Source organism: Podarcis bocagei (assembly GCF_964188305.1).
Source record: "Podarcis bocagei genome assembly, chromosome: 1".
Classification (NCBI taxonomy): Eukaryota; Metazoa; Chordata; class Lepidosauria; order Squamata; family Lacertidae; genus Podarcis; species Podarcis bocagei.
The window spans coordinates 45,479,016-45,506,964 of NC_138125.1; the positions used below are offsets into that span (position 1 = coordinate 45,479,016).

Genomic DNA, 27,949 nt, shown 5'->3' on the forward strand with positions numbered 1-27,949 from the left:
ATTGCAACAATCTGCGGTTTCGTAAGAGCATATATTTAAAGAAGATGAATAAATGAGCACATTAAGTTCATTTGGATATGCAGAAGATATTAAGAATAAATTTAAGGAACCGCAGAAAGAGGGGGAAGGAAGCCAAGTTTTGAAATGTCACAATGAAATGTATAAACCTGAAAAGTATAAATACTTTAAAAAATAAAGAATAAAGAATTTGCCAGCTGCCGCAACCCAATCCTTGCATTTTAAATTCGGAAGCAGGTCCACTGAGTTGAGCGAGCCACATTCCGCGGGGATCAAGCTCCCACGTGCTTGCCAGGTTTGGACTCGAAAGGCACAGGGGCGCCCGGCAGGAGGGGGCGCGCGCGAGGCCAGCCAGGGAAGGCTCGGCGCGCGAGCAGGTGGACAGGGAGCGAGCGCCATTCTCCTGGGCAGGTGGGACGAGGCCAGCAGCAGGCGCGCCCCTTTTGCTCCACTTCCCCTCATGCCACCCCCCCCCCCGATATCTACATTTACAGCTCCGCCCTGTGGGCTCCAAAGCAAGCCCCACCCCGCGCCTTCCACGGGTCTCGCTCCCAAGCCGACCCAGGTAAGGTCCGCAGCCCTCAGGAGCCCCGTCCGAAGGGAGGGGAGGGCGTACACGTGACCGCGCCGTGGAAGCTCTACGTCACGCGAGCAGACCGTCTGTGTCCGCCTGGCAGCAGCAGCAGCAGCACCACGTGTCTGTCTTGCCTCTGCAGCGGGAGGTGTGCGCACGCGGGGCTGGGGGGCACCTGGGGCGCAGACCCCACCAGGTAGGCGTGAAGTAAAGCTGCGGGTCGGGGGTGGCGGGCAGCGGAAGGCTCTCCTTCGCGGGCGCTCACCTTCCCTCGTGCCTCCCTCGCCACTTCCAGGCGGCGGCGGGGGGAATGGGAAGAGCCACCGACCATAAACATCCGGAGGGCGGGCGGGACAAAGCCCCGGATTGGCTCCAGGAGAGTGGAAAGGGCGAGCGAGTCGGTCAGAGTTTAGCGCCCGCGTGGCGGATTCATTCCCTCCCACCCCAGGTTTGTTGGTGCGGGAAGTTGGGGTGCAAGTCTCCCTCCCGCCCAATTGAGAGCGAGAAGGGCTGCACTTGGGTTTGGATGTCTGGAGGGACACCTGAGCAGCACAGGCTGTGGGGCAGGAGCAGGGCTGATTCGACGCAACGGAAGCCTCCTTGAGGTATTTGGCTGAGGTGCGGGTGTAAAAAGAATGGCAGCAAACCGAAGAGGAGCGAAGCGAGCAGCTTCCTTTGGTACCTTTCCGTGTTCAGCTGGGTTATGCGCCTGCTGGACGCGGGAAATGCAGCCCTCCCCGCCCCTCGCGCAAGAACCGCTGTCTCGTGCGCAAGTCCGTCTGAATTCTTGTCGGCTGAACTCCCTCCCAGAAAAGGCAATGGGGTTAGGTCGCGTGATGCACCAACACGGTACCTTTCTTATGGAGAGAAGATCAACATCAGAGTTGGCCCCTTCTTGATTTGTTCACCTCACATAAACAATTTATGTAGCCAATGGGGAAGGGTGTTTGACTGCGTGTTGCTTTACTTTACTTTCCCCTTCTGATGCACTAAATATGAACTTTGTGAAATTCAGGACAAAGAGTGTGTTGGGGTGGGGGTTTGTGCCTTTGGGTATTGTGCATTGATTTACAGCATGAATTCTTCTTTAAAGTTTTGCTTTTTGAAATGCGGTTGATATGTGCTTGTTGGTGATGGGAACTGTTTAATGGGTTTTTTGGAATTGTTCTGATAACTGTGTTTGTGTGTTTGAAAGCTTCTTCGTGCTGCAGTGGCACAAAGAAAAGAATGAGCAAGGCCTTTAGGTGATGTAGCTCTGGTACCTCGCCTTACGAATGCTTCGGGTTACGCTCTCCGCTAACCAGGAAGTAGATGCCCCTTGTTGCGAACTTTGCCCCGGGATACTAGTAGTTTCCGGTTACAAACGGACCTCCGGAACAGATTAAGTTCGTAACCGGAGGTACCGCTGTACTCTACTGGTGTTGGGTTAAAAGTGTAATTGTGTTTTACTATCTGTTTTTGATGGTGTGTGTTTTAATGCCTTTTAAAAATTTGTCTGCTATTTTTCTACAGGGAAGCTGTTATTCTGTAGTTGGTTTGCACATCTAGGGGCAAATATCTTCACCTTCCTTTACCTGGCTGTTGGTGAGAAGGACAAAGGCCAGAGATGTGTGTGAGAGCTAGAAGCTAGAATCAGGCTGAGAGACAGAGCCATGCCTGATTTCTGCTGGAATCTAAGGCTGTGAGTATGGGAGAAGCAAGATCTTCTTGGGATGTTAATACTGTGAGCCCCTTCATTGTAGGCTCAGGTGGTATATAAGTGTAAATAAATGATATATCATAAAGACACCACAGTCTCTGCTGTCCCTCATTCTGCAAAATCGATCTCTGGGTAAGTGCCTGCAACCTCCGGAATCTCTCACCGCTTGGAGATTGGGGTGGTGTGCAACAATGTTATCTGTTCTGACCACCCAATCTTCTAATTAGCTGAAACACCTGGGCCTTGTTTACAGATCATATTAAACCTCGGTTAAACTAAACTATGGTTAAATGTGTATGGGTTGGGGCATGCTGCTGAAATCACATGTGCTTTCCTTCTCCACTTATGTTCTTATTTCAAGTCTACTTTTTCTCTGCAAATATTTATTGTGTATTTTGTTGTTTCTTAACAAGGTGGCCATGAGGGAAAGGCTGTCAGAACTCTTGCAACTTTGGAGTTGATATGATAATTTACAACACTGTACATGATGAAGAAGCAACCAATGGCCTTTGGGAATGAGGATGGTGGAAAGGCGTTGGGTAAAGTGCCTGCTCTTTACGTTCTCATGAAACAGCCGCAGATCACTGGAAAAGCTGACCAAGGAGACTTAGTTTCAAATCAAGAGGACAATGGCCTTGCAGCACCAGTAAAATTGAAAGTGAAGACCTGCCTTCCGGCAGATTGCACCTCAGGAAGCATTACTGTTACCTTAGACAACAACAATATGTGGAATGAGTTCTACTATCGCGGCACAGAAATGATTCTGACTAAGCAGGGAAAGCGGATGTTTCCATACTGTCGATACTGGATAACAGGCTTAGACTCCAAGCTGAAGTATATCCTGGTCATGGATATTTCTCCAGTTGACAACTTACGCTATAAATGGAATGGCCATAGTTGGGAGCCCAGTTGGAAAGCAGAACCCCATGTGCTGGGAAGAGTATTCATTCACCCCGAATCACCTTCTACTGGCCGTTACTGGATGCAGCAGCCGGTCTCTTTCTACAAACTCAAACTTACTAACAATACCTTGGACCAGGAAGGGCATATCATTCTGCACTCTATGCACCGCTATCTACCTCGGCTACACTTGGTGCTTGCTGACAGAGTCACAGAGGTTATTCAGCTAAATGGTCCTGATGTCCATACCTTCATTTTCCCACAGACAGAGTTCTTTGCTGTGACTGCCTATCAAAACATACAAATGACACAACTGAAAATAGACTACAACCCATTTTTCAAAGGGTTCAAGAAAGCTGGTCTGAGCAGCAGACCTGAACATAAGGCAATGCAAAATGATTGCCCAGAGCAGAAAAGACATAGAGTTTCTAACTTTACAAGCAGTTACAGGTGTCTCACTGAAGGTGATGTTTTGGATTCAAAGCAAAGAGACCTAGATGCTTCATGTAATGCTTGGAAGATGTATAAAACTTCTTTGGAGAAAGAAACATTTACTCCAGACACAAAATGTGATGCGCCTGAATGGTACAGTTGCATATCTATCATTATTGGGGATGAGTGATTCCCATCAACTGGTAATTGGAGGCTTACTGCCTGTGATGGTGGAGGTAGAACACAGCGATCATTGCTGGTAGCCATTGATAAACTTGTCCTCTATGTATTTGTCTAATCCTCTTAAAGCCATGCAAGTTGGTGGCCATTGCTACACTTCATGGTAACAAATTTCATAGTTTAACTATGTGCTGTGTCCTAAATGGTTTGGGGCCATTCTATATTCAGTTTCATTGGATAGCCCCAAACCATGCAAAATCTTATAGGCTTTTATCTTGTGTGTGTGTCCCCTACCTTTTCCCTACACTTAAACACCCAAAATGTTGTAACCATTCCAGCCCCATGTTGGTAATCTTGGCTGCTCTTAGTGTTGTGGGAACTGTATGTAGAAAACATAATTTTTATGGCGATCCCAAGGAAAGCTGTGGCATGTGGTAGGCAGTTCAAAATGGTTGATAGAAGATGTCACATGATGCCATTTGATGGATGGGTGAAATTTATTAGAAATGGCTTGGTTGGGTGTTTTGGAGATGTGTTTTGGGCCATATTAAGCCTGCAGATGAGATCTTCCCCACCAGTGAGTGCTCTGGCCTCCCTGCACCGCTTTCTGACTCACTTAGTGCTAAGTGTTCTTATGTCATTCCTTTGATGCTATTTGTATCTGTTATCACTGCGGATAGCATGCAGAATTGGAGATGGGGGCTAAAAAAATTAAAGCTCTGTGAAAGTACCAGCTCAAATTATCATACTCTTACAATAGTGAGATGCTGGGGAGAAACGGAAGGTGAATATTGTCGTTTCCCCTTACTTCTAAAACTCTGCTGTGGCATGTGATTGGCTGCAGCCAGATACAGAAAGTCAAGATAAGTGGTTGCTTTGGCCAGCATGGCATTTTGTATCTGATGCAGTCTACCTGGTGTGTGTGTGTTTTCCTCTGTGCCATATTGGTGTGAGTTGTAGTCCTAGAAAAAGAAGGTGGTAGTTGCCACCTAATACATGATCAGAATACTGATGGGCATTAGAGTTCTTTAATGTTGTGCTAGAATTCAGAGGGGTCAGATTGAAGTCCCAGCAGTATTCGTTTAAAGTGGTAGCTTAAAGAAGTAACTTTTAATGATTTCATTAGTAAGTGCGGGCGCAGGCTTGGGAGTGCAGGAAATAGGTTTAATTAATATGACAATAATATTAAGTAAAGTAGGCTCTTTGATTCAGAGAGACCCACATCCAATTAAGTGTGCATAGGATTGGAGCATAAAGGGAACCTGCATGTAGATGCACTTTGCCAGTTCTATGCTTGTCACTCTCCAAGTGCCTGGCAGCCAGCTGGCTGCAGTTCCCAGCTGACTGTTGGGCGCTTCGGAACCCAGTGTAAGTGATTTTGACAGGTGGGCAGGATGACCCACCTATCAGCCATGTGGCATCATACAGATGTCCTGAGATTGACAGGTAGGTTGTCCTGCCCATATGTCAAAATTGATCCACAGGGTGTGGCCAGGTCAAAATCTGACCTGTGGGATCAAAAAAGTTCCCCATCTCTGATTTAAATAAATACAGTGGTACCTCGGGTTAAGAACTTAATTTGTTCCGGAGGGCTGTTCTTAAACTGAAACTGTTCTTAACCTGAGGTACCACTTTAGCTAATGGGGCCTCTGGCTGCCGCCGCACGATTTCTATTCTCATCCTGAAGCAAAGTTCTTAACCCGAGGTAATATTTCTGGGTTAGCAGAGTATATAACCTGAAGCGTCTGTAACCTGAGGTACCACTGTAAATGCTAAACTAAAGCTGGCAGACAGTCCCATTCTATGCATACTTACTTAAAAGTAATTATTTCCAGGTAGGTACATGAGGCCAAAATTCTATGCATGCTTAATTGGGAGAAGGTCTCACTGGAACTTACTTCCAAATCAACCAAAAGAAGATGGGAATACAGAAGGAAATAATTTTGTGACACTAAAATAAAATTTAGTCTGAGTTTATAGCATCCAGAGAGACTATAGCATCCAGAGAGCCAGTGTGGTGTAGTGGTTAAGAGCGGTGGACTTGTAATCTGTTGAACTGGGTTCGCGTCCCTGCTCCTCCACATGCAGCTGCAGGGTGACCTTGGGCTAGTCACATTTCTCTGAAGTCTCTCAGCCTCGCTCATCTCACAGAGTGTTTGTTGTGGGGGAGGAGGGGAAAAGGAGACTGTTAGCCGCTTTGAGACTCCTTAGGGTAGTGATAAAGCAGGATATCAAATACAAACTCTTCATCCAGGAAATGTATTGCTTTAGAAAATATATATGGTATCACAGGTAACCTGAATGATATATGTATTGATTGATGGATAAAGGAAGGCCGATTTACTTTCACACTAGTAATGGAAGCTGCTAAAGCTATATATAAACTGCACAGCCATTAGGGTTTTGCATTACTTAGCAATAACAGATACATAATTTTTATACAAATGCATGATAAACTGGACAAAATAAATTGATTAGGATATTATTTAATTTCTGCAATTACATTGATCTAGTTTTTGTTTTCCTTTCTCCAGTCCAACAGCTTGTGAAAGGGATTCCCGTGTGAAATCACAGCTGAACTCAAATGATGATATCCGTATATCCATTAAAGATAAGCCTGTAGATTACTATGTTTATGGGCCAAGGGTACATACAGAGAGGATACTCATGAACCAGGAAGGCACTGATAAAGCAACAGAAAAATATTTCTGTAGAGATAGAAACAAGATTTCAGAGACACAGTTGGAGAAAAACTGTGATGAAATAGGAAGAAGAGAAGTGGACCTTGAATCCCACAAGCAACCACAGAGCGTTGCCAAAGACAAAACTTTAAAATTGGGTAGTGGGACAGTGCATGATGCCTCCTTAAAGTGCTGTGGTACCACCAAGAATATGACCATCTCTGTTCTTGAAGCTCTTTTGTCTTCTTATAAGACACAGAAGTCTTCTTTGAATCATTCAGTAAATTCTTTGCCTGTCTGTTTTGAAAATAACAAACTAGCTAGACCGCTTAAAGTTGTGGAAGCAAAACATAAAGAACTTCATTTCAGAAGCAATAACACAGAGAAATGCTATTTGGGCAAAGATGCGCCATGGATAAATACTGAAACATACAGCAGCCATATGGTAACAAAAAAAGCAATGAGTTTCAACCTCTTGCCCCCTACGTCAACCAAATTTATTCATGGAGGAAAAGAGAAAAATGTAGTCAAGAAGGCTGTGTTGGGAAGGGGTCTTGATAAGAAAGCAGATTATGTGTTGTTTGGTCCACCTAAAAGAGGAAGACCACGTAAAGTGATTGAGACTGAACCATCCCTGAAATTCACAGCAAAGTCTGCTATGACAAGCAATGTGGGACCAGATTTTGCCAAGCCAGAGCTCGTGCTTGATTACGAGGATATAGATGGAGTCCTCTTTGCATCCTTTGCATCAAAGGTAAATCTATCATTTAAATTTAATATTGTTTAGCATAGTTTATACTAGGCAGATTGAAAGCTAAATGTGCATTTCTTTTTTTAATTGTGAAAATTGCAGGTTTGGGGTGGCGGGACCTCTATGCTTTGACGCTCACGCTCTTCAGTTTCAATAGCTCTGAATGTGAGTGTCTAGACCATGTTGGGTATCATTAGGAAAGGAATAAAAAATAAAATTGTCAATGCCATAATCCTTTTCTATAAACCTGTGATGCAACCGTATTTGGAGAGTTCTGTCTACGGTTGTGTTCGCACCTCAAGAAGGATGCTACAGAGTTGGGAAAGGGCAACCAAAGTGGGCACTGTGGCAGCTCACTGACAAGTTACAACATTTGGGGCTTTTAGTCTAGTAAAAACGTGGGTTAAGAAGGGATGTGATGGGTGTGTGTAAAAATTATAGTGTGGAGAAGTGGACAGGCAGGCTTCTTTCTCCCTCTCAGAATACTTAGAACCCAGAGCAATCCAATGATGCTCAATGTGGGAAGATTCAAGACAGACAAAAGGAAATACTTCTTCATTCAGTACATAGTAAAAACAACGGAATTTTCTGTTACAAGATGAAGTGATGGTTGTCAGTGTGGATGGCTTTAAAAGGGTGAATTTGTGGAGGAGAAGGCGATGTTAATGACTTATATATTAACTCCAATATCAGGGGAAGTGTGCATTTGGGCTTTTCATAGGCATCCAGCACACTAGACAAGATAGGCCTCTGGTCGAATCAGCAGGGTGTTCTTTTTATGTACTTGTGACCTTGCCTTTTGTATGTGATCATGCAGAATTTAAAATCCAGACCATTTTATTCAGCTCTAGTATGTATTAAATCTTGTTAATATTAATTTGACTCTTGGTAGGGTGTCTAGGCCACTTTTGCTTAAGCATTTAACACTTATTGTAGTCTCTCTTTATGTACAGGAAGTTCTTGATAAACACAGACTTGATAAAATTGGGGGAAGAGAAGGACTACAGAATGGAGAAGCTTCCTTCCTGGCTACATATGATTCAGGTACTCTTGACACTGATGGGGCGGCCTTAGTGCAGGAGAAATTAAGACTGCTAAGCAAACAGTAGGTTTTTTTTTTTAAGTGTATCACATTCTTACCATTTGTATGTTAGAATGTGATACACTTTTTTGGTATTTGTATGTGTCAATAATACTTTTTTGTTCTATGACAGACTCTCAAATAAACCTACAACTTCTGGAAACAAAGCTCTTAGAAGATTTGAAGTCGTTCAGGCACAGACAAGTGATACATCCTAGTCTTCAAGAAGGTATGTTATAAGCAATAGATTCCGCAGCTGCTGTGATAGTTATCTAGAGCAGCATCTAACAAAACAGTTCGGCTAGCACAGTTTTGGCCGTGCAACATAACTTCTCATCCCTCTCCTCTCTTCATGCCACCCCAAACAAAATGCTCTGAAGGGTTGAGGGAGAACCATAACCAGTTTCAGGGGAATACAGAGAGGGGAGTTCCACTGTACAGCCAGAAGTGACTGAGCTGTACAGAACGGTTTAGTTCGATATCGCCCTTAGAACATAGTATTCAGATATTGTTTCTCATGTGTGTTCTCTGTGGTCTATTCAGCTAAACTTTGATGCATTGTACAGTGGTACCTTGGTTTAAGAACAGCTTAGTTTATGAACAACTTGGATTAAGAATGCTGCAAACCGGGAAGTGGTGTTTTGGTTTGTGAACTTTGCCTTGGAAGCAGAACATGATCCGCTTCCTGTTGAGTGTGTTCCATTTGTAAATTGAGCCCCCCCACTGCTATGGGAAAGCATGTCTTGGTTTAAGAATGCTTTGGTTTAAGAACGGACTTCCAGAACGGATTAGGTTTGTAAACCAAGGTACCACTGTATTAATGAATGCTGCCCACATTCGTATTAGAGCCCTTCACCTGTGCTTGAGGGAGTTGGTGGCTTATAGATTCTCTCAGAGGTCGCCAACCTTTTTAAACTAGTAGCACATTTCGAATTTTGAGAGTGCTGGGGGCACCAGTCATGAAATGGCTAGTGTGGGGAGCATGACACAACCCAAACTGGAGAGTACTGGCACAGTGAAGCTCTTATAATAATTGCATTTCCATACTAGAAAAGGCTTTACCTGAATTTCTGCCCATCACAAGAACCATGTTTTTCTCAAATGCCAAGCCTAAATCAAAGCCTAGGCTGCTATCAGTGAACCCACTTACCCAAGAGTAAGCTCCAGTAAACACAGAAACTTACTTCTGAGTAGGCTTAAATACCATTGTGCTTTAAGTTAACTAGTCAGCAAATTCTTAATGAATGTCAGGTTTTTAGTTCCTGTACAGCAGACCTCAACCTCTTTGTGAAGTTTTCACATTTGCCTTTTCGAGGAAGTAGGGATATTTAATGTCTGCCCACTCTTATTTGCTGTAGTATTTGCAGAAAATAACTCCTAGGGTCTACAGAATCAGACAAACACACTATAAGAAAGATGCATCCTTGTTGCTAGGTTAAAACAAAAGACAAACTAAGGAGATTTCATTAGAAAACAAGACAGGAGCAGGAAAACTACACTACAGTCATACCTTGGTTGTTGAACTTAATCTGTTCTAGGAGTCCGTTCGACTCCTGAAATGGTTTGAAAACCAAGGTGCGGCTTCCGATTGGCTGCAGGAGCTTCCTGCACTCAATTGGAAGCCGCGTTGGATGTTCGGCTTCCGAAAAATGTTCACAAACCGGAACACTCATTTCTGGGTTTGCGGCATTCAGGAGCCAGAATGTCCGAGTACCAAGGTGTTCAAGAACCAAGGTACGACTGTGTATAGGAAGTGAAACAGCAACTCTTTAGGACCCATGGATTCCTGCTGCCTGGTGTCTAAACAACTCACTTATCAATCACAGCTCTGACTCGCTCCTTGGCCAAAAACACTGAGAGGTAGGAGGAGCCATGGTGACTCATTTCAAATGAATTACTTAGAAGAGTATTTACACATTTTGTTTTATACCTTTCTTTTTAAGAGGGCTAGAGACATTTACGAAAGCTCAGAGTTTGGGAGGCCTGCCCGCAAAGACTTTCATGTGTGCTAGTTTGGCAACCACTGGCCACCCTGCCTTTCTTCATGCTTTTAAAGATCTCTAACGTGGGGTATTCTTCTTCTAGTGGGGCTGAAGTTGGGTTCCGTGGACCCAACACTTAGCATTGACCTGAAATATTTGGGTGTGCAGCTTCCCCTGAGACCTTCAAAGGATTATGTATTTGGGGAAAACCAAGTGACAGATCTCAGTTGTCAAGGTAAATATAATGTATCTTTTTGAAATGTTAGAATGGTAAGCAGAGTCCATAAAACCCAGCTGCCCTTTGTTGGCCAGCCAGATATAATGAGAGTTTCATTTCACAAGTCATGGGGTTTCACTTCTGACCTTGTGCTGCATCACAGAACGAGGTCAGGCACAACCCATGCTCTCCATCTGAGTTCCAGGCTGTGGGAATATTCTGGCCCTCTTCTCCAGCTTGGGACAGGGAGATGGCAGGATATGTTGTCCGCACAGTTGCATTTCAGAGAGTCTTGGAAGCAACGGAGAGGGCAGTCTGTGTCCCCCTTTCTAGTTCCTGCTGGAGAGGAAGACTGGAGCTTGAAACTTCGTGGCAGACAGCAGTCTCAGCACTCCCAACTCCAGAAAGCAAGGCTGGGGCTTGTTGGTTTGCAAACTTGTTTTTAAAACCCATTCATTGTATTTTCTATGTACAACCATTGTCTTAGTAAATTACATTATCACCGCACGATGCAAACAGTATAGAACAAAGCTATAAATTATGTTAATTGTGCATTGTTAGGTCTGACTGTTCAGACGAGACTTTGTGGGGGGGGTACATACATTTTGCCACCACATTTTTGAGGTGTTTGGAGTGCTTTGGAGGTGGAACACCAAAACAACCCCCAGATTTCTTCCCAACCTTAAAGCTTGAGAGAAATCGTACTTGCAGCTGTACTGGGCTTCATACAGCCGTGTTCCAAAGTGCTATGCAGCTGTAGGGAAACTCCTGTCTCCTCTTTCTCTAGATCCAAGTTTGGGAAGAAGGCTAAGGTTCATCTCTGGAGGAAAATGGAGTGCTCTCTATAGTATGTGCAACTGTAGAGCCCTCTGGGAATGGACGTGACTGTTCTTATTTTAGTTATTATTTTCTAGAAGGAATTTTTGGTGAATTAATTTCGCTATTACTCTGGCCCTTGTCGCTTGTTGAGTACTCCTTACAGTAAATGCATGTGATGATTAGTTTTTAGTTGAATATATATACCGTTGTTTATAGACATGAATATTGTGCCTCATTAATAAACTTGCTTTGCTACCTTCATTTCTAGATACCGCCCTTTCCTTCATTTCCAAGACTGGGAAAACCAATGATTTTAGAAAGATAAAAGGCTGGCAAGGAAGACTTAACAACACTTCTAAGCAGGAAGGTAGGACAGTGGTTTTGTATATATTTTCCCTTCGTGATGCTGCAGAAAGGAGATCTTTTGATAATTTTTAGATAAACTTTTGTGAGTTTCCTTTTCTGCCAGAACTGCGATTGATGTATTTTCAGAGGTTGTGTTTGACTTCTTTCTCTATGTCATTTTCTGGATTAATTCAGGTAGCATTTTAGAGGACTCACTGAAGAACCGATCTGCCTTCTGCAGTGATAAACTGGACAAATATTTGGAAAGGGAAGGAAAGCTAATGGAAAGTATGGGATTCTCTTCAAGCTTGTTTAGTTATCCCATGGATTGCCGGATTCCATCCAAAGGTACCAGCTGTGCTCAAGCCCTCGATAAAGTTCCAGAGAAGAAACCCATCATTACTCCATCCAGCACTTACGCTTTCAAGCCTCTTTCTCTGCCTTCCATTTTTAGAAGGAGAAGAAAAACTAAGAATAAGCAAACAACTTTTCGAGGCAGGGTAAAATCTTCCAAAAAGTTTACAGTGCCTTCAAAGCAGGAGCATGATTTCTCTGCCTTAGAAAACATCAATAGGTCTAGATCATATAGCCAAGTGGATGATGATGTGCATGTGCCAGAATTAGATGGAAACATACAGAGAAAGCAAATAACTGTGCATCAAGCACAGCAGCCAAAACAGAGTAGCTGTCCACTGCATTTATCTCAGATGAAACTGATGGAGCTGGAGGATTGTGCTTTGAGGGATGGGAAGCCACAAACCTGTATTACTGAAGAATGGGCAGAGCTTTCTCTGGAGACTTTGATCATCTCTCAGGTAAGCTTCAATAATCTTTACCATTTAGTCATTGGTTAGATATGCATATGCTAGAAATGGACCCACACACTCACAAGTCATTTTTCTTTTGCAATCCTTTTTTGACTATTTTGCAGGAGGTGGGGGACGTATACGTCATTGGTTTTTGGAAAAAGCATGAAAAACAAAGAGAAATACATAACTCAGTATACATATCTGCTGCATAGTAAAGAAGTTACATTCAGAAATTACAAGGCAAAACATGTCCATTTCTATTTCATTTTTATATGACCACCATGTCCTTGCAGATCATCTGCAAAATTCAGATGGGCCATTAGGATTTCTTAATTCTGTTTCACATGCAATGTAACTGGCACAGTAATATTAGCGTAAGAAAAGAAAGGAACTTCTATTGTCTTCATGCATTAGAATTATTCATAAGTTCACGGTGTGTGACCTGTAACTTCTGGGATTTGTTTTCACATTTCTAAACCAATTTAGGGTTGTATTCAGGTGACGTCTGGCTCACAGTAGACCCATTGAAATATACGAACCTAAGTTTAGTAATGTCCATGAATTTCAAAAGGTTTAGTCTGAGTAGGAGCAGGACCAAATATCACTATGTGCACATATGACTGCTATACATCATCACGTTGCAGTACTTCAACATAAACTTCATCCTTGTTTTAAAATATTGCACTACCCTGCACTGCTACGAAGTACTAAGAGCCACAGAATCATGGAATTGCAGTGTTGAAAGGACCCTGCATTCCTGTGCAATGCAGGAATATTGTCATTTTAATATATATATATATATATATATATATATATATATATATATATATATATGCAGGTTTTGGTGTCTTCGGGTGTCTTCCCGTGTAAGAGTTGGGGTGTCTAGGCGACGTTTCGACGAGGTCTCACTCGTCATCTTCAGGCTGGTGCTTTCGGCTTCTTGTTACTAGAACAGAGCTCTGTTCTAGTAACAAGAAGCCGAAAGCACCAGCCTGAAGATGACGAGTGAGACCTCGTCGAAACGTCACCTAGACACCCCAACTCTTACACGGGAAGACACCCGAAGACACCAAAACCTGCATTCCTGTACCCGTGAAAATCTACGAAAGCATATATATATATATATATATATATATATATATATATATATATATATATATATATATATATGAGTTGATACTCTGTGCTCAGATTCAGGTAAAAGTGTGGTGACATTAATTCATTTATAAGCAGGTTCCGGTGGAGTTAATGGAATTGGAAGGTCGTGCATTGCAGAATGGGAAGCCACGGACTTGCATTACCAAAGAGCGAGCAGACCTATCTCTAGCATCTCTGCTTAGCCCTCAGGTAAGTTGAAATGGCCGTTTCCTTTGCCTTCCTTTGTAACTCTCATGGAGGAAAAGGCTGTCATTGCCTTCTCGCCATGATAGCTATGCTTTGTCTCCACAGCTGGAGGCAGTACAGTGGATGCTTGGGTTGCGAACATAATCTGTGCAGGAGGCACGTTCGCAACCCGCAGTGTTTGCAACCTGCAGTGCCGTGTCTGCGCATGCACGGGTTGCAATTTGGCATTTCTGCGCATGCGCAAAGCGTGATTTAGCGCTTCTACACATACATGACCACCGAAACCCGGAAGTAACCCTTTCTGGTACTTCTGGGTTTCGGCGGGTCCGTAACCCGAAAAAATGCAACCTGAAGCATCTGTAACCCGAGGCATGACTGTACAGTAATGCTTCTGAGCACCAGTTGCTGGAAGCCACAGGTGGGAAAGAATGCTCTTCTACTTGGCTCCTGCTTGCACATTTTTTCACGGGCATCTTGTTGGCCACTGTGAGAATAGGAAGCTGGACTAGATGAGCTGTTGGCCTGCTACAGCACGCTCTTCTTATAATTACACTTTATTTGCGTTAATGTCCTATAAAAGACCATTGCTGGGGGGAGGTAGGATTCTAATGTTCCCATGCACAAGACAAATCCATTTTATTCAACAAAAAGTGTCTGGCGAGTCTCGCAAGACATCTTTGCGATTCTGAACCAACAGTCTAATGAATGACCCTTGTGGAACCCTAAGCAAGACTGCTGCTTGCAGAATGATGATCAAATTGGCTTGCTTTAGCCTGCTTAGAAGAACTGTGATCAGACTCTAAACAGTAGTAAGAACAGAAGAAACAAATGAAAATTGCACAGGACAGCCCTCTTCCCCCCCCCCTGATAATCTTAAACATTAATGCTTCCATGTTCTGTGTTTTAAAAGGCTATTGGATGTTAGTTTTCACTTTCTGTTACACATGGGGTACAATCCTGTTTCCCTTCATCTTTTGTGCATTTTTATACCATCCAGTTGAGGACAAGGTATAAATTATGTATCATAAAGTGTTGTGTAATTGATCTTATACCCTACGTTTGTTCAAAATCTGTTGTTTGTAGGTTCTTGCCTAAATTCTTGAGATACATATTTGTATATTCTTTCAGCCTTCACTCAAAAGCAAGCCTACCTGTAAGATAACCAGCAGCCAAGATCCAGCACACAGTGGCACCTGCCAGCTTGGGTGTGTCTGTGCTAGTTTAGCTTCTGGGATGTGCCAGCCTACACTTTCCTGCAAGACAGATTGCACATTTGATTGTCTGAAGAAAAGGGTGGCCCTGTTAAAGGGAGTTTCTGTGCACAAGAAAAGCTTGAAAAAATATTTATGTGAAATTATTGAATGCTGCAACGGAAAAAGGGTTTGGAAACTGGAGCATGTTAATAAACAGACGAGAAGCAACGATGAATGTAAGTCTTACTAGAAAAGTGTTTGAAACATTTTCAAAAACTTTTTTTTCTGGGAGTTTGCTGAATAAACATTCTGGACTATCCAGGTGTGTTAAATCTTGACTTACTGTTATCAAATATAAATGGAAACTGCAACAAAATGTTGCCATGGTTTCTCTGGTAAAACATCTGATTATTATTTCTTTTGACTCCCCACCCCCCACCCCTTTTATGTGCCTTTTTCGTTCCGTCACACCCTGTGTGTTTGTGTGCTTTGTTGCTGGTTGGTTGTTTTTTACCAAATGTATGTGTGTATGTACTATCTTAGGTTGGGGATAAATAAGCTGCTTTTGGAACACTCACACGTTCATTCTAAGCCATGGTTTGGTTTACCATGATGTGTGAACCAGGCTGGTGTGGTGACCTGACGTTATTTCAGTGATATGGTTCCATTTCTGTTTTACATGTGTGTTCAGAATATCCTTGCTAGGGGAGTCATGGATTTCTAAATGTCACTCGCTACGTCTTCTTTTTTTAGTCTTAGATGAGGGTGGAGGGACAGAGAAGGTGCCATGCCTGCCTTTTAAGTTTCTATGATCAGCAGTGAATTAGAGGACTGTTCCTCCAACATCTGCCCTACTGGCACCCTTTAGTGCTGAACCCTTACACTCCTGGCTTCCTCCCATGGGTGAGCACCCAGTCATCCTGCAAATTCCATCCACTCTGCCCTCCCATTCATCTCTGTGGCATGGATTTCCCCTACCTTTTCCCTTGCTCCGTTTAGGATGCTTTTCACCACTGAGGGTACTGCCGCTTATTGCATGTTTCAGTCTTTCCTCCCCTGTCTCCCACATGAAAGGATGCACGTACAATTATCATGTTACTCTTTGCGATGGGCTTATCCATTTTTTGGAAGTTATTTGTTTTATACACACACACACACATATATATATGTATATATATATGTGTATATATATATATATATATGCTTTCGTAGATTTTCACGGGTACAGGAATGCAGGTTTTGGTGTCTTCGGGTGTCTTCCCGTGTAAGAGTTGGGGTGTCTAGGCGACGTTTCGACGAGGTCTCACTCGTCATCTTCAGGCTGGTGCTTTCGGCTTCTTGTTACTGGAACAGAGCAGGATCTCAGTGTTTGAGTTCCTATAAATACTGTTGAGGGGGTGTGGTGTATAGCCTCCAACGTTCTGGGCAGAGAGGAAGTTTCCAGGTTAGTGTGCCTTTTCTTCTTTTGTTCATTAATTACTTGAGGGATATCTTGAGTGATTTCTTGAGTGATATTCTGAGTACCACTTAGGAGGGTCATTAGGTGTGGATTAGTTGCTAAAGCTTTCGTGTCTTGACCTCTTGAGCTTGTGAAGAGTTTTTTCTGAGAAGATGGCTGTACTGCACTTTGTTGTGCTCTGGCTTGGCTTCGTGTATAGGGGCGAGCTGTGGTTTTGTGCCCTGTGCCAGCCAGATCTGTGTAGGGATTGCAGGGGGGTGCAGCATCCGGAGGTGCCACTATGGTTTGGCTACTGGATGGTGTCTGTAATTTATCTGTGGAGAGGGTCTGGGTTTGGGTCTGGTGTGGTTGATTGGAGATGGCGTTCTGTGTGCCTCTGGTTCTGGTGTCGGTTTTTGTGGGGAGGGCTAATTTCCAGATGTCTGGCAGGCGGGACGTGTCGTCACGCTTGTTCATGTTGTGAGGGTGTTTCTCTATCTCGATGGCTTCCATGATTATTCTCTTGTGGTGATGTTCCATGTTAAAGAGCAATTTGGAATCTGCAAAATTAATTTCGTGTCCTGTTTCTTTCATGTGTTGGTAAAGAGAGGAAGTTTTTTCTTCTTTTTTGACGGCATTCTTGTGTTCTGCGATACGTGCATTTATTCGTCTGTTTGTTTGTCCAATGTACGTGGCTGGGCAGACTTTGCAGGGTATTTCATAGACCCCTTGGTTTTCTAATTGGATTTTATCTTTGGGGTTTCTGAGGATATTGGCTATTTTTTGGTTGGTGCAAAAGGCTGTTTTGATATTGTGTTTATGGAGGATTTTGCTGATTTTATCTGTAGTGCCCTTGATATAAGGAAGGAGGGCCATGCCATTGTTTTCTTCTGTGTCTTGGTTTTTGGGGGGTGTTTCTTTTTGGATTAGCTTCGTAACCCTGTTTTGCTGGTATCCGTTGGCGATTAACACATTTGAGAGATTCTGTAACTCAGTTGTCAAGTGGTCTTTGTCAGCCAGGCGTTTGGTTCTGGAGATGAGAGTCTTGGCTACGGAGTTTATTTGTGCAGGGTGGTGGTGTGATTGTGCATGTAAGTAGCGGTTGGTGTGTGTTTTTTTCCGGTAGATAGTGTGTCCTAGGGAGCCATCAGGTTTTTTGTAGATTAGGACGTCAAGGAAGGGAAGTTGGAAGCCAATAACAACTCTTACACGGGAAGACACCCGAAGACACCAAAACCTGCATATATATATATATATATATGCTTTCGTAGATTTTCACGGGTACAGGAATGTAGGTTTTGGTGTCTTCGGGTGTCTTCCCGTGTAAGAGTTGGGGTGTCTAGGCGACGTTTCGACGAGGTCTCACTCGTCATCTTCAGGCTGGTGCTTTCGGCTTCTTGTTACTAGAACAGAGCAGGATCTCAGTGTTTGAGTTCCTATAAATACTGTTGAGGGGGTGTGGTGTATAGCCTCCAACGTTCTGGGCAGAGAGGAAGTTCCTAGGTTAATGTGCCTTTTCTTCTTTTGTTCATAATTACTTGAGGGATATCTTGAGTGATTACTTGAGTGATATTCTGAGTGCCACTTAGGAGGGTCATTAGGTGTGGATTAGTTGCTAAAGCTTTCGTGTCTTGACCTCTTGACCTTGTGAAGAGTTTTTCTGAGAAGATGGCTGTACTGCACTTAGTTGTGCTCGACTAAGTGCAGTACAGCCATCTTCTCAGAAAAACTCTTCACAAGGTCAAGAGGTCAAGACACGAAAGCTTTAGCAACTAATCCACACCTAATGACCCTCCTAAGGTCATTTACGAAAGCAAATATATATATATGTATATATATGCTGGACCTGCAACACAAGCGCCTATTTACAGTGCTATTTTTCTGGAAAAAGAGGCGCCCGAACTCGCCATGAGCACCTCCCTTGTTCTCTTAGAATGGCAATGGTGCTGATGTAAGAATTATCAAGACCCAGGGTGTCCTTTCTTAAAAATTTCCAATACTGATTGTCTTGAACCTTTGGCTAGAATGTATTAGGCTTGATTTGGTTTGCCTGCATTCCTTGATTTGGTTTACGCTGCATTCCTTTCCTATCTGACCCTGAAAGTGCCACAGATGGTCACTCGGTGTTTTGCTATGTCTGTTTTGAGTGAAATCCGGCATCTCCTTGAAAGTTTCCAAGGAACAGATAGGGATGGGAATGTCAACAACCCTGTTGAAGGCCTGGTTGCTAAGGAAACAGTGATAAAGTAGGAAATGGCCTGAGCAGTTAGAGGCATCCCAAGGTAATTGAGTGGGTGATGGAGCCATGCGTGTTTTACTTCTCATGACCTTGATGTATGTAGAAGGATGTTTTAAGATTGTTTTGATATTTTATTATTCTTCCTGTGCTGTGCACATTCACAGTCCTTACGAAGCCTTTAAAACACCTTTCATTTTTTTCCTTCAGTTTTTTTGGCATCTGCATACTTCAGGGAACCCCTAAGCACACGGATCCCTCCCTTCCCTCATGGGCTACAAAACAAACACCACTCATGACTGAGGATGGGTAATGGAATGATTTCAAAAAGAATGCCACTTTCAGTGTCTTCTTTGTTGCGCTAAATTTCAAAGCTCTTGCTTTTTCCCACTTTGATATCAATTGGAGTCTTGTGATGTGACCTTCGCTCCTACTTGTTGCTCCTTTCCCCGCTTTTGCCTAGTTTATTATTTACTAGAGGTAAAATGAACAGCACAGGATTTGTTTCGGTTCTTCTCGCTGCTATTCCATTGATTAGAGCATTAAAGCTGCTTGTTATCTTTCCTTCAGCAGTCTGTAGTGCAGAGCCAGACCAAGCTGTTACGGATTTGCCATTGCGGGTGAAGGAAGAAGGGGACATGTTTATTCCTGACAAAAGTGCAACTGCTACAAAGACCGCTCCAGACGACGTGGATGCAGGGGGAGAATTATTAAGTGGGGAACCTTTATTGCATCCTGACATTCCATCAGACACGATATTGGCAGACCATTCATATGTTTGCAGGAAGCCAAGTAAGACAGTTAAAGTGACTGTGAGCAGTGAGAAGCAGCATGTGAGGTACATTGAAGGTATGTCAGATGAGGCTGAAGATGGTTTGCAAACTGACGTTCCTGTGTGTGATACATTACAGAAAAGCCCCACACGTCAGGAAGAACATATGAAATGTTCAAATGGGGAGCAAACACACATTGCCCAAATGCAAAGGCCCATGACTGATTTGGAAAGACCTAAGCAGACACAGCCAACGTTGTTTGGTAAACTGCAGCGGATTGTAAGCATGAGCCATACAGAAAAGCAGCAGCAGAAAAGGGCCAAATTGCTTCAGAGTCGGCAGCAAAATCAACATGACTTTGAACTGCTAAGGAGGCACTGGAAAGAGAGGGGTGACTCCATGCAAATAGAAAATGTCAAGGAAACAGAGAGAGGAGAGCTTGAGATCATCTGTACAAGGGACCAGAATTACACACCAGGAAAGACATGTGTGGATAGTGCCCAAGAATATCTTCCTAACAGTAGTGCTAATGTTCAGGAAAACTGTAACATTTCTTGCTATAAAAAAGGTCTTTCTGGTTTACCGCAAAAGAATCAAGCTTTTAAGGATGACCTTCCTGAGCCCAACAGAACTTGGAGCAAATCATCCCAGAATCCAGTTGCTAAATGCTTAGAAAAAAATGCATCTAAAATCAACTATTGGAAAAATGGTCCTATGTCATTTGGTATCACCAAGGATGATATAGGAAATGGTGAAAAAACAGATGATTCTGCAGAGGAAGATATTGATGGGAGTTCTGACCACCAGATTGAAACACTGGTGAGCATCCCACACCCCTTTAATTTGTAAAACAAATCTGGCAGCAAAATGTTTTTACTATAACACAATTTATTTGCGAACCATGGAAACCACTGTGACCAGTTGAGATTGCTGCTGTCACTTGGATCTTTGAGTCCAAGGCGTGTGTGTAAATTTTCTACTGTTTGCCTTTGCTTAACTTCTCTTTATACTAATTTCTCCAGTTTTACCATCCAAACTTAACTTTCCTCACAGAATTTGAACTTCTTGCAAAAATTCTGTTGAGAATTTAACTTCCTCTGTGGTTAAAAAGTGTGTAAATATTTTCATGACTCAGTCAGAAATTGGAGTGTATGGAGTCTTGACAAATGCCACAGATGAGTTTTGTTTTGTGGTATTAGGCTAACTACAGTAGTTCGGTTTCCAGAGCTGAAAAATGTTCCAAACTCCACTTTCCGTCTTGTTGTATCCCTCCAGGTAAAGAATACCAATTGGCAAGGAGAGTGCAGTTCTGTCAAGCTGGAAGAAAAAATACCACATTTGAAAACGGTGGAGGCCAAAGAGTCAGAAATCACAATATACAATACCAAATTAAAAGAAAATAAGTTGCCAGCACATCCTTCAGAGTTCCATACTGAAAGTATCATATGTGAGAGTAGTGCTACTACTTCAGAGATGGTCAAAAAGAATGCAGAAATTGTAGAGCGGTTATCCAGTGATGCTCCCATCTTCCATCCTGATGCTGTATCGTTAGATCACACCTATAGCATTACAGCGATGTACAACAAGGAACATCATGTTAACTGTCCTGAAGAAGCTGCAGGTGATACTTCTCAATTGGTAAGACTCAATTTGTTACTTAATCTTCAGAACACCAAAGTTAAATAATTTTATACACCTTAACAAGTTGTTGCAACTTTACATTAAAACAGTGGTCTTTATTACCATTCTTCAGTTGTACCCTGAGCAGCTGTAAACATTAATGTTTGGGCAATAGGCCAGTTTCCATGTCACAATATACCATAGCAAATGGTTTACCATGAACACATCTGTCTCTGCTGGTTGCCTCCTCTCTGCTAGCACATGGAAGAAACACACCACATTCTGAGTTTGAAATGAAACATTACCTGACTGGAGCTTCTCTGCAGGACTGAGTTTAACTGCCTTTTTAATGTTCTGTTTCAGAATGGAAGGGACTCCAGTCAAGGTGACAAGAAAATGAACACTGAACCTGGAGAGTTTTCAAAGAAAAGTATTATTACTACAGCAGCTCATGCCCTACTTCCTAGACAGTTGTAAGCAAGTTTTTTTAAGCAACAACCACAACAAAGACACACCAGCAAATGGATTTTTAGCATAGTGCTATTTTTTATTATGTCTAGCAGATATAGTTAATTTTAATGCAGTCCAAGGCTCTGCTCTGTGGTTTATTTGGTTCACATAGTGAGACTTTGCAATGATGCGTCACCCAGAAGCCCTTTTTAAAATATACTTAGCTCATAACCTTTAGGACAGGACTGGGGAACCATTTTGGCTGGAAAGGTGGCCTGCCCTCTGAACCACTTTTCAAGGATGCAATGTAGAACGTCAACCTTTGCAACCACAGCTTAAATTCAGCCCTTTTTGACCCCTCTACAGAGCCCTTCCTCTTCCAACCCAGAGCAATCAAGCAGATAGCTGAAGGGCTGGATTCACTGGTTGAGAAAAGAAATCTAATGTCTCTTAAGAAACTGCAACTACACAGCAGACTTGGCACCTTGATTTGTAATGTGGGAATTCCTTCCTGCTATGATTGTACACACTTGTAGGCTAAATTTATTCCCTGGTAACTTGGCTTGATGATAGACCACTTGCTTGGTATGAAAAAGATTCTTGCCATCTCCACTTAAAAGAATCAAGAGATCAGAAAACCTCAGCCTGGGACCAGTCCTGGGCTAGATGGGCAAATAGCCTGATGTGCTGTTTCCTAATCACTAATGTTAGTACTCAAAGATTAATTTTTTTAAAATAAAAAATATTATCAGCTATATAGGGCACTTTTAATTTGTATTTTAGTTCAAATTATATTTTTGAGAGTACTAAGAGCCTAAGATGTGCTGTTTCAGGCAACCTTTGGTTCATTCATTTGTTTACTTCAAGAGACTGAGTAGCATGCAGAGCAGAATAAGAAAGCAAGAAGGGCACAGCAGAAGGAGGGGACAGAGCAGGGACATTTCCTGTGTGACCAGAGCACAACTTCCTGATCCTTTTGGCACAAAGAAAGTTTTCTTGCAGTTTTGATTGAGGTTAAGCTATTATCTGAGCCAGATTGACTTGTGCAACTAAGCACAACTTCTCTTTTTAAATCCTTCTAGGCATCTTACTCATGACTCTTCAAGTAAAGTGATGGAAAAGTCCCCTAAGGTGAATATACATTTCTTTTCTACTGTTGTGTCTTTGTGGTGTGTGTATTCCAGCTGAAATATACATTGACTGGTAGTGGGTTGTTGTTGTTTTTTAAAATTACTTAAGGGCATTGTTTGTTTTATGCACGTGCCATGAGACAGGATTGGTAGTCAGGCCCTTTTCATTCTCCCCATCCCCCTTGGTGACCCAAGTGAGAATCCTAGCTGTTGCGCAGTAGCCTGTGTGGCTCCTTTGTTTTCCAGTGTTGCACCTTCAAAACCAAACAGCTGTTTAGCTTACTCATGCATTCCCATCCAGCATCTGGCAAGCTTTGTGGAGACATGCAGAAGCCCAGGTTTGGGGGATAATATAAAATCCCAAGTATTTATACCAGTCACTGTATATTTTTTTCCTGTCTGGTGAAAGTGCTGTTTCTTGTCCACAGCCATCTGGACTCTGGAAAAGAGAACCAAAGAATTGGACACAAAGCATGACTTCTTATCGCCCGAAACATACAGCAGATGAACAGCGTCGGCGTAAGGAAATGAAAGAACTCTTTGAAAAACTGCAGGGAGCCTTGGGATTGCAGAGCACTCCCAGCATTGCCAAGCGCATCCTCCTTGAGCAGGTACATGGTTCATCATTTAGCTTTATGTGGAAGGAAATGCCTCTTCATCAAGAGAACTTGATTTTTAACAGCAGCAAGATGAAAAATCTTAAATTGAAAGATATAAAAAAGAGAGATACATATTTTTTTTTGTGGGGGTTTCTAATGTGCCACAGCAACTCAGCTCCATGTTGGACAAATGCATTTGGCTTAATTTTCTTTCTCTTGAGTACATTAGCCAGTTAACTGTAGTGGCAAATTGCCAAGATAATTATTTCCACCAATAGCATTTTTTTGCCTTGTCTCCTCTGTCCCCAACTGAAGCTTGCTCTGCTGATATACACAAAGGCCCTAATATTTTTAATGCAGCTGATTCACTAACATGTCTGCAAAGTTTCTGCCATTGCTTTGTTTTTAGGGTGCTTTGAGAGTAGAGAAGAGAAGCTGCCCCCCCCCCCGTATTGCTCTGGAATGTAAAAATGACCTCTTTGTCCCTTTCCAGGCCACTGAAGATATCCAGAGGCTAAGAGATCAGGCAGACCAATTGACAAGCCACAAGAAGTTCCTGTTGTGCAAGCGCAACACCCTGATTCGTAAAGTGTCTACACTCTCAGGTGAGATGACTTCATGGACAGGTTTTCTTAAAAAATAAACAAAACCAAACATACATGTAGATGAAGAAAGAAATTCCATCATAGGAGAATACTAGGATGATTCAAAGTGGTTGGGATGAATTGTTCATGTAGGATTCTAAGGATTATACTTTCAAAGATGCAAATGCTATTAAAGATGTTCTGCTTGCTAACTATATCCTTGCGTGCCATGTGTATTGGAAATTGTACTAATCTTGCACTATGAAATACTGTATTTTGAGCTAATGTGTGTTTTTGTTCCTTTGAATTGCAAAGTGAGGGATATCCAACTCTTTGTTTTCTCTGTAGGCAAGTCACAGGAAGCGATCTTGAAGAAGCTAGAATACATTTTTACAAAGCAGAAGGCACTAGAAGAACAGGAGAACCAGAACCAGCAAGATATGGTGGCAATCATTAAAACAGCGAGAACTACTAGTTCCACTGTGGAAAACAGCCCCTTTTCTCTTTCTAGAGAGACAAAACCGGTAATCCTATCCAACAGGCATACGAAACCATTGATATGTTCCAAGAACAGAAGCAGTGTCACAGGTAGGCTGCAGAAAGGAGGCGATTTTTATACAAAGTGAAACCAAAATCCCCAGGGCATTCTGGGAAGCATAGATCTGATGTGTACCTGAGTGGAGCAGCTCCTTTCCCACACTAATAATAAACAGTCTAGTTTTGCTTGCAGAAGTGTGTGGAGCCATCCCATAAAAGGCAGCTTGGGGCCTCCATCACATTGCCAGGCATACAGCATCCTACCCCAAGCCTTTCACTCAAAGGAAAGGCATAGAGCTACACACAGGAAACTAAGGAAGAACAAGCGGCTGGCTGTTCCTGGGGAGGTGCAGAAAGGCATCTCCTTAGAGTGAACAGCTTGGCTGGGAGAGGGACAGGAGGGGCAGAATTATGCTGATTCCTATAAGGTGGCTCTGCACACTTCTCTTGTGGCTCGTGAATTGCCGCTTGGAGGAGGAGGAGTTTGGATTTTATACCCCACTTTATCACTACTCTAAAGAGTCTCAATCTCCTTTCCCTTCCTCCCCCACAACAAACACTCTGTGAGGTGAGTGAGACTGAGAGACTTCAGAGAAGTGTAACTAGACCAAGGTCACCCAGCAGCTGCATGTGGAGGCGCGGGGAAGCGAACCCAGTTCACCAGATTACAAGTCTACTGCTCTTAACCACTACACCACATTTGTGTTTTGGTTCATCATCATATAGGACACTTCTGTTCCTTTTTGCAGTTGATCTCGTATAGTTAGCATTTCTGTTTTTCAGATGGAATAAAAGCTTTTAGGCTTTTACTTTTCAAACAGTAGCCTCACATGCTATTTAACAAGCCCCTTTGAAACAGGGTGGACTTTTTTTGACAGATCTGTGATACGTTTGGGGGGGGGGAATCTTACAAGTATCCCTCCAGGCTTTAGCAGTGCCAAAGGTTGCTCTTTAGATCCCATTTCCTCTCTCACCAGTATTCTAATGGGCCTATCTTTGTTTGGGCTTACTTACAGAAAATGAAGACTCCTTAATGATGCCAAGGATAGTAAATATGGCGTCACTGGCTACTGAAGAAAATACAAAGGAAATAGAAATAGTAAATGTGGTGTCACTGGCTACTGAAGAAAATACAAATTTACTCCTGGATTTAAATAAGAAACCTTATGTAACTCTGGATACAGATTCCCAGAAATGCTTACCTTCCATGCAGATAGTATTGCAGGAAACAACTGATTTTCAGTCTGAAGGAAATGCGGAACCGTCTTCCAGAAAACACAGGGATGCTACTGGAACAGCTCAAGTTTTTCTTAGCGAAAAAGAAAACTGTTTTCCACAAATAGTAAATGTATCCAGTATGAAGGGATCCCCAGAATTATTTGCAACAAAACTCTTCATTGAAGAGTTAAGTGGAAATCGGGTTAGGTTAAAAGATATATGCAAGGGAAATGAGGGACAAAAGTCAAAGGATTCTTCATTTCAGAAGCTACAGATTAATGAACTCAAGGACTCTGGGGTAGAAATGGAACTGCAAAAAGTAGCCTCTGCAATACCTGAACCAGCACTGGATGCAAGTGACTTAATGGACCTAAAGAATGATGGCACTGATGAAACACTCACCTCACTTCTGAATGAAATTGTATCCCTCAATCGGCAGCTGAATGATGCAGCCCCAGACAGATCAAAACTTCCCAACTCCCCAAGCACTGAGTTTTCTCTGGAAGGTATGGGAAACTGCACGGAATCAGCTGCTGCATCAGCAAGCTTTCACTTTCAGTTTGGCAAATTGGGTGAGAGCTATAAGGATCTCTGTTTTGTGCAAGAGAGTAGTGGTTCTGTAACTCCACTCCTGCTTCAGTTGGAAGACGATGATCTCACTGATGGTGACAGGAACCTGAGAGATCCTTCATCTGAATCGGGTGTTTTCAATTTAATGCCGGACTCTGAAGTAAAGGACCCAAATTGTAACATTTCAACAACTAGTGGGAGAAGCTGGAAAAATGTACCATGCATGGCAAAAACTACAAATGTGTCTCTTCCAGTTCTGCAGATGAAAACTAATATGGAACCTGGCCACCTTGACACACAGTGGAAGCCCATGCCCAAACTGGCACCCTTTGGACTAAAAAGTGCAAGCTTCCTATTAGATTCAGGAAGGCAAAACACCAGGATGATGCCTTTGTTGGCACCTGTTGGTGCAAAGGTGTCATCTGTTGATTTAAAAGCTGCCCATTCAGCAGTCAAGGACAGGTCTATAAAGTAACACCTACATTAGCAACTGTCCTTGCAAAATCAAAATAATACTGCAGCTTTAATTTTAAACATATTGGCAGGTGCATGCCCTATTTTCTCAGAAAACTTCAACACATACATGGATTGAAGGTCATATGGTCCACTTTGAATAGAGGGGTTTGTGTCTAATTTATGAAGCTAGCTGATCTTTGTGAATGGTCTGATTAAGGATACACTAAATTCCTAGTAAAAATCTTTGGGTGAGCCAAAATTAACTAATGATATAGCTCTATATCATTATAGAGCTATATAATTATAATTAGTTTTGTAAGAAATCAGAATGACTTTGTCACATGTTCTCTTCGGGAAGTGGGACAAAAATTTAACATTTAGTTATAAATTAAAAAATAAATAAAAATCAGTGGGAGTGTCATTTCCCAGCTCGCCCTCAGACTACAAATTTATATGTTCCTCTAAACTTTCATTTGCCAATCCTCCCTCTCTTCTATCATTTTTAAAATGTATGCAACCTAGAGAGAGGACTGACTATATCTATTTGTCCCAAACTTCTTCCACAGTTTACTCAAAAGAATGGTTATGCTCTAAAAAGAAGCATGTTTGTATGCATACATAAGTCCTGTCATCTCACTATATAATTATTTATAAGACAAACTAAATCCTGTCAAGTGGGAATTGGGTCCCTATACTACTCCACATTGCCGTGGAGTATTTGCAGATTGTTATTACCTCAACTATATGAGCAGAGCTGATTGCCACCTTCCCAATATGAGGGCCAGGGGAAGAGATGTGCAATTGGCTCAATTCACAGGATTTAAGTATTCACATGTATGGTGCAGTCACATGAAATAACATGACAAGTTTGGCAGCTTCCACATGCCTGTGGTTGTGTCTGAAGGAGGCCATATTTTAGGTAACAATCAGTGTACTCTTTGTTCATTGCTTTTGGCTGGTTCCTCCTCCCTCTTGCCAAACTTCTGATACCAATTTAGTTGCAAAACGGCAAACTGTTTTACCCTGCTACAGGTAAATTAAACAGTTCTGATCAGGTTGTTCAACAATAATTGTTATTTGCAAGATGTTTCAAATTCATTTTGTAAGCGACAGCAAAGAATCTATAGAAACTCAGCTTTGAAATGTAAAGTAAAGGTATTTTGTAGTTTTATACAATTCATTCTTGTAGTTTTGCTAATGATTGAAACTTCAAGCCAGGAGGGAGTACTGAAGCAGAGTTAACAATTAGTACTTTTTCTTCCAATCATAAATCATACCAATAAATGTGAATTCCTTTTGATAGCCTACTCCTG

At 42.4% G+C, this 27,949-nt stretch overlaps 1 protein-coding gene and 1 long non-coding RNA gene across 10 annotated transcripts; one reads left to right on the plus strand and one right to left on the minus strand.

Annotated features, from left to right (window-relative positions):
* LOC308594439 (MAX gene-associated protein-like) lies at nt 1-27,936 on the plus strand. 9 transcript variants are annotated; one of them, XM_081207510.1, is made up of 19 exons: nt 1-583; nt 2,105-2,273; nt 2,705-3,776; nt 6,338-7,238; nt 8,189-8,279; nt 8,450-8,545; nt 10,402-10,533; nt 11,603-11,701; nt 11,875-12,494; nt 13,719-13,835; nt 14,961-15,261; nt 19,270-20,291; nt 20,748-21,110; nt 21,456-21,565; nt 22,625-22,673; nt 23,101-23,283; nt 23,765-23,876; nt 24,204-24,443; nt 25,409-27,936. In XM_081207510.1, exons 3-19 carry the CDS (start codon nt 2,776-2,778, stop codon nt 26,653-26,655), a joined length of 6,684 nt encoding a protein of 2,227 aa, XP_081063636.1. In that variant the 5' UTR covers nt 1-583; nt 2,105-2,273; nt 2,705-2,775; the 3' UTR covers nt 26,656-27,936. The 9 variants fall into 9 exon arrangements, with proteins under 9 accessions (XP_081063636.1, XP_081063637.1, XP_081063638.1 ...); XM_081207511.1 differs by lacking the exon at nt 1-583 and adding an exon at nt 667-788; XM_081207512.1 differs by lacking the exon at nt 1-583 and adding an exon at nt 671-799.
* On the minus strand, nt 20,320-26,121 carry LOC308596114. Its single transcript, XR_014012321.1, has 5 exons — nt 26,013-26,121; nt 25,595-25,701; nt 25,407-25,462; nt 21,398-21,501; nt 20,320-20,789 (listed from the first exon to the last, which is right to left on the minus strand). It is a non-coding gene; the product is annotated as an uncharacterized lncRNA (long non-coding RNA).
* Nucleotides 27,937-27,949: the final 13 nt, after the last annotated feature.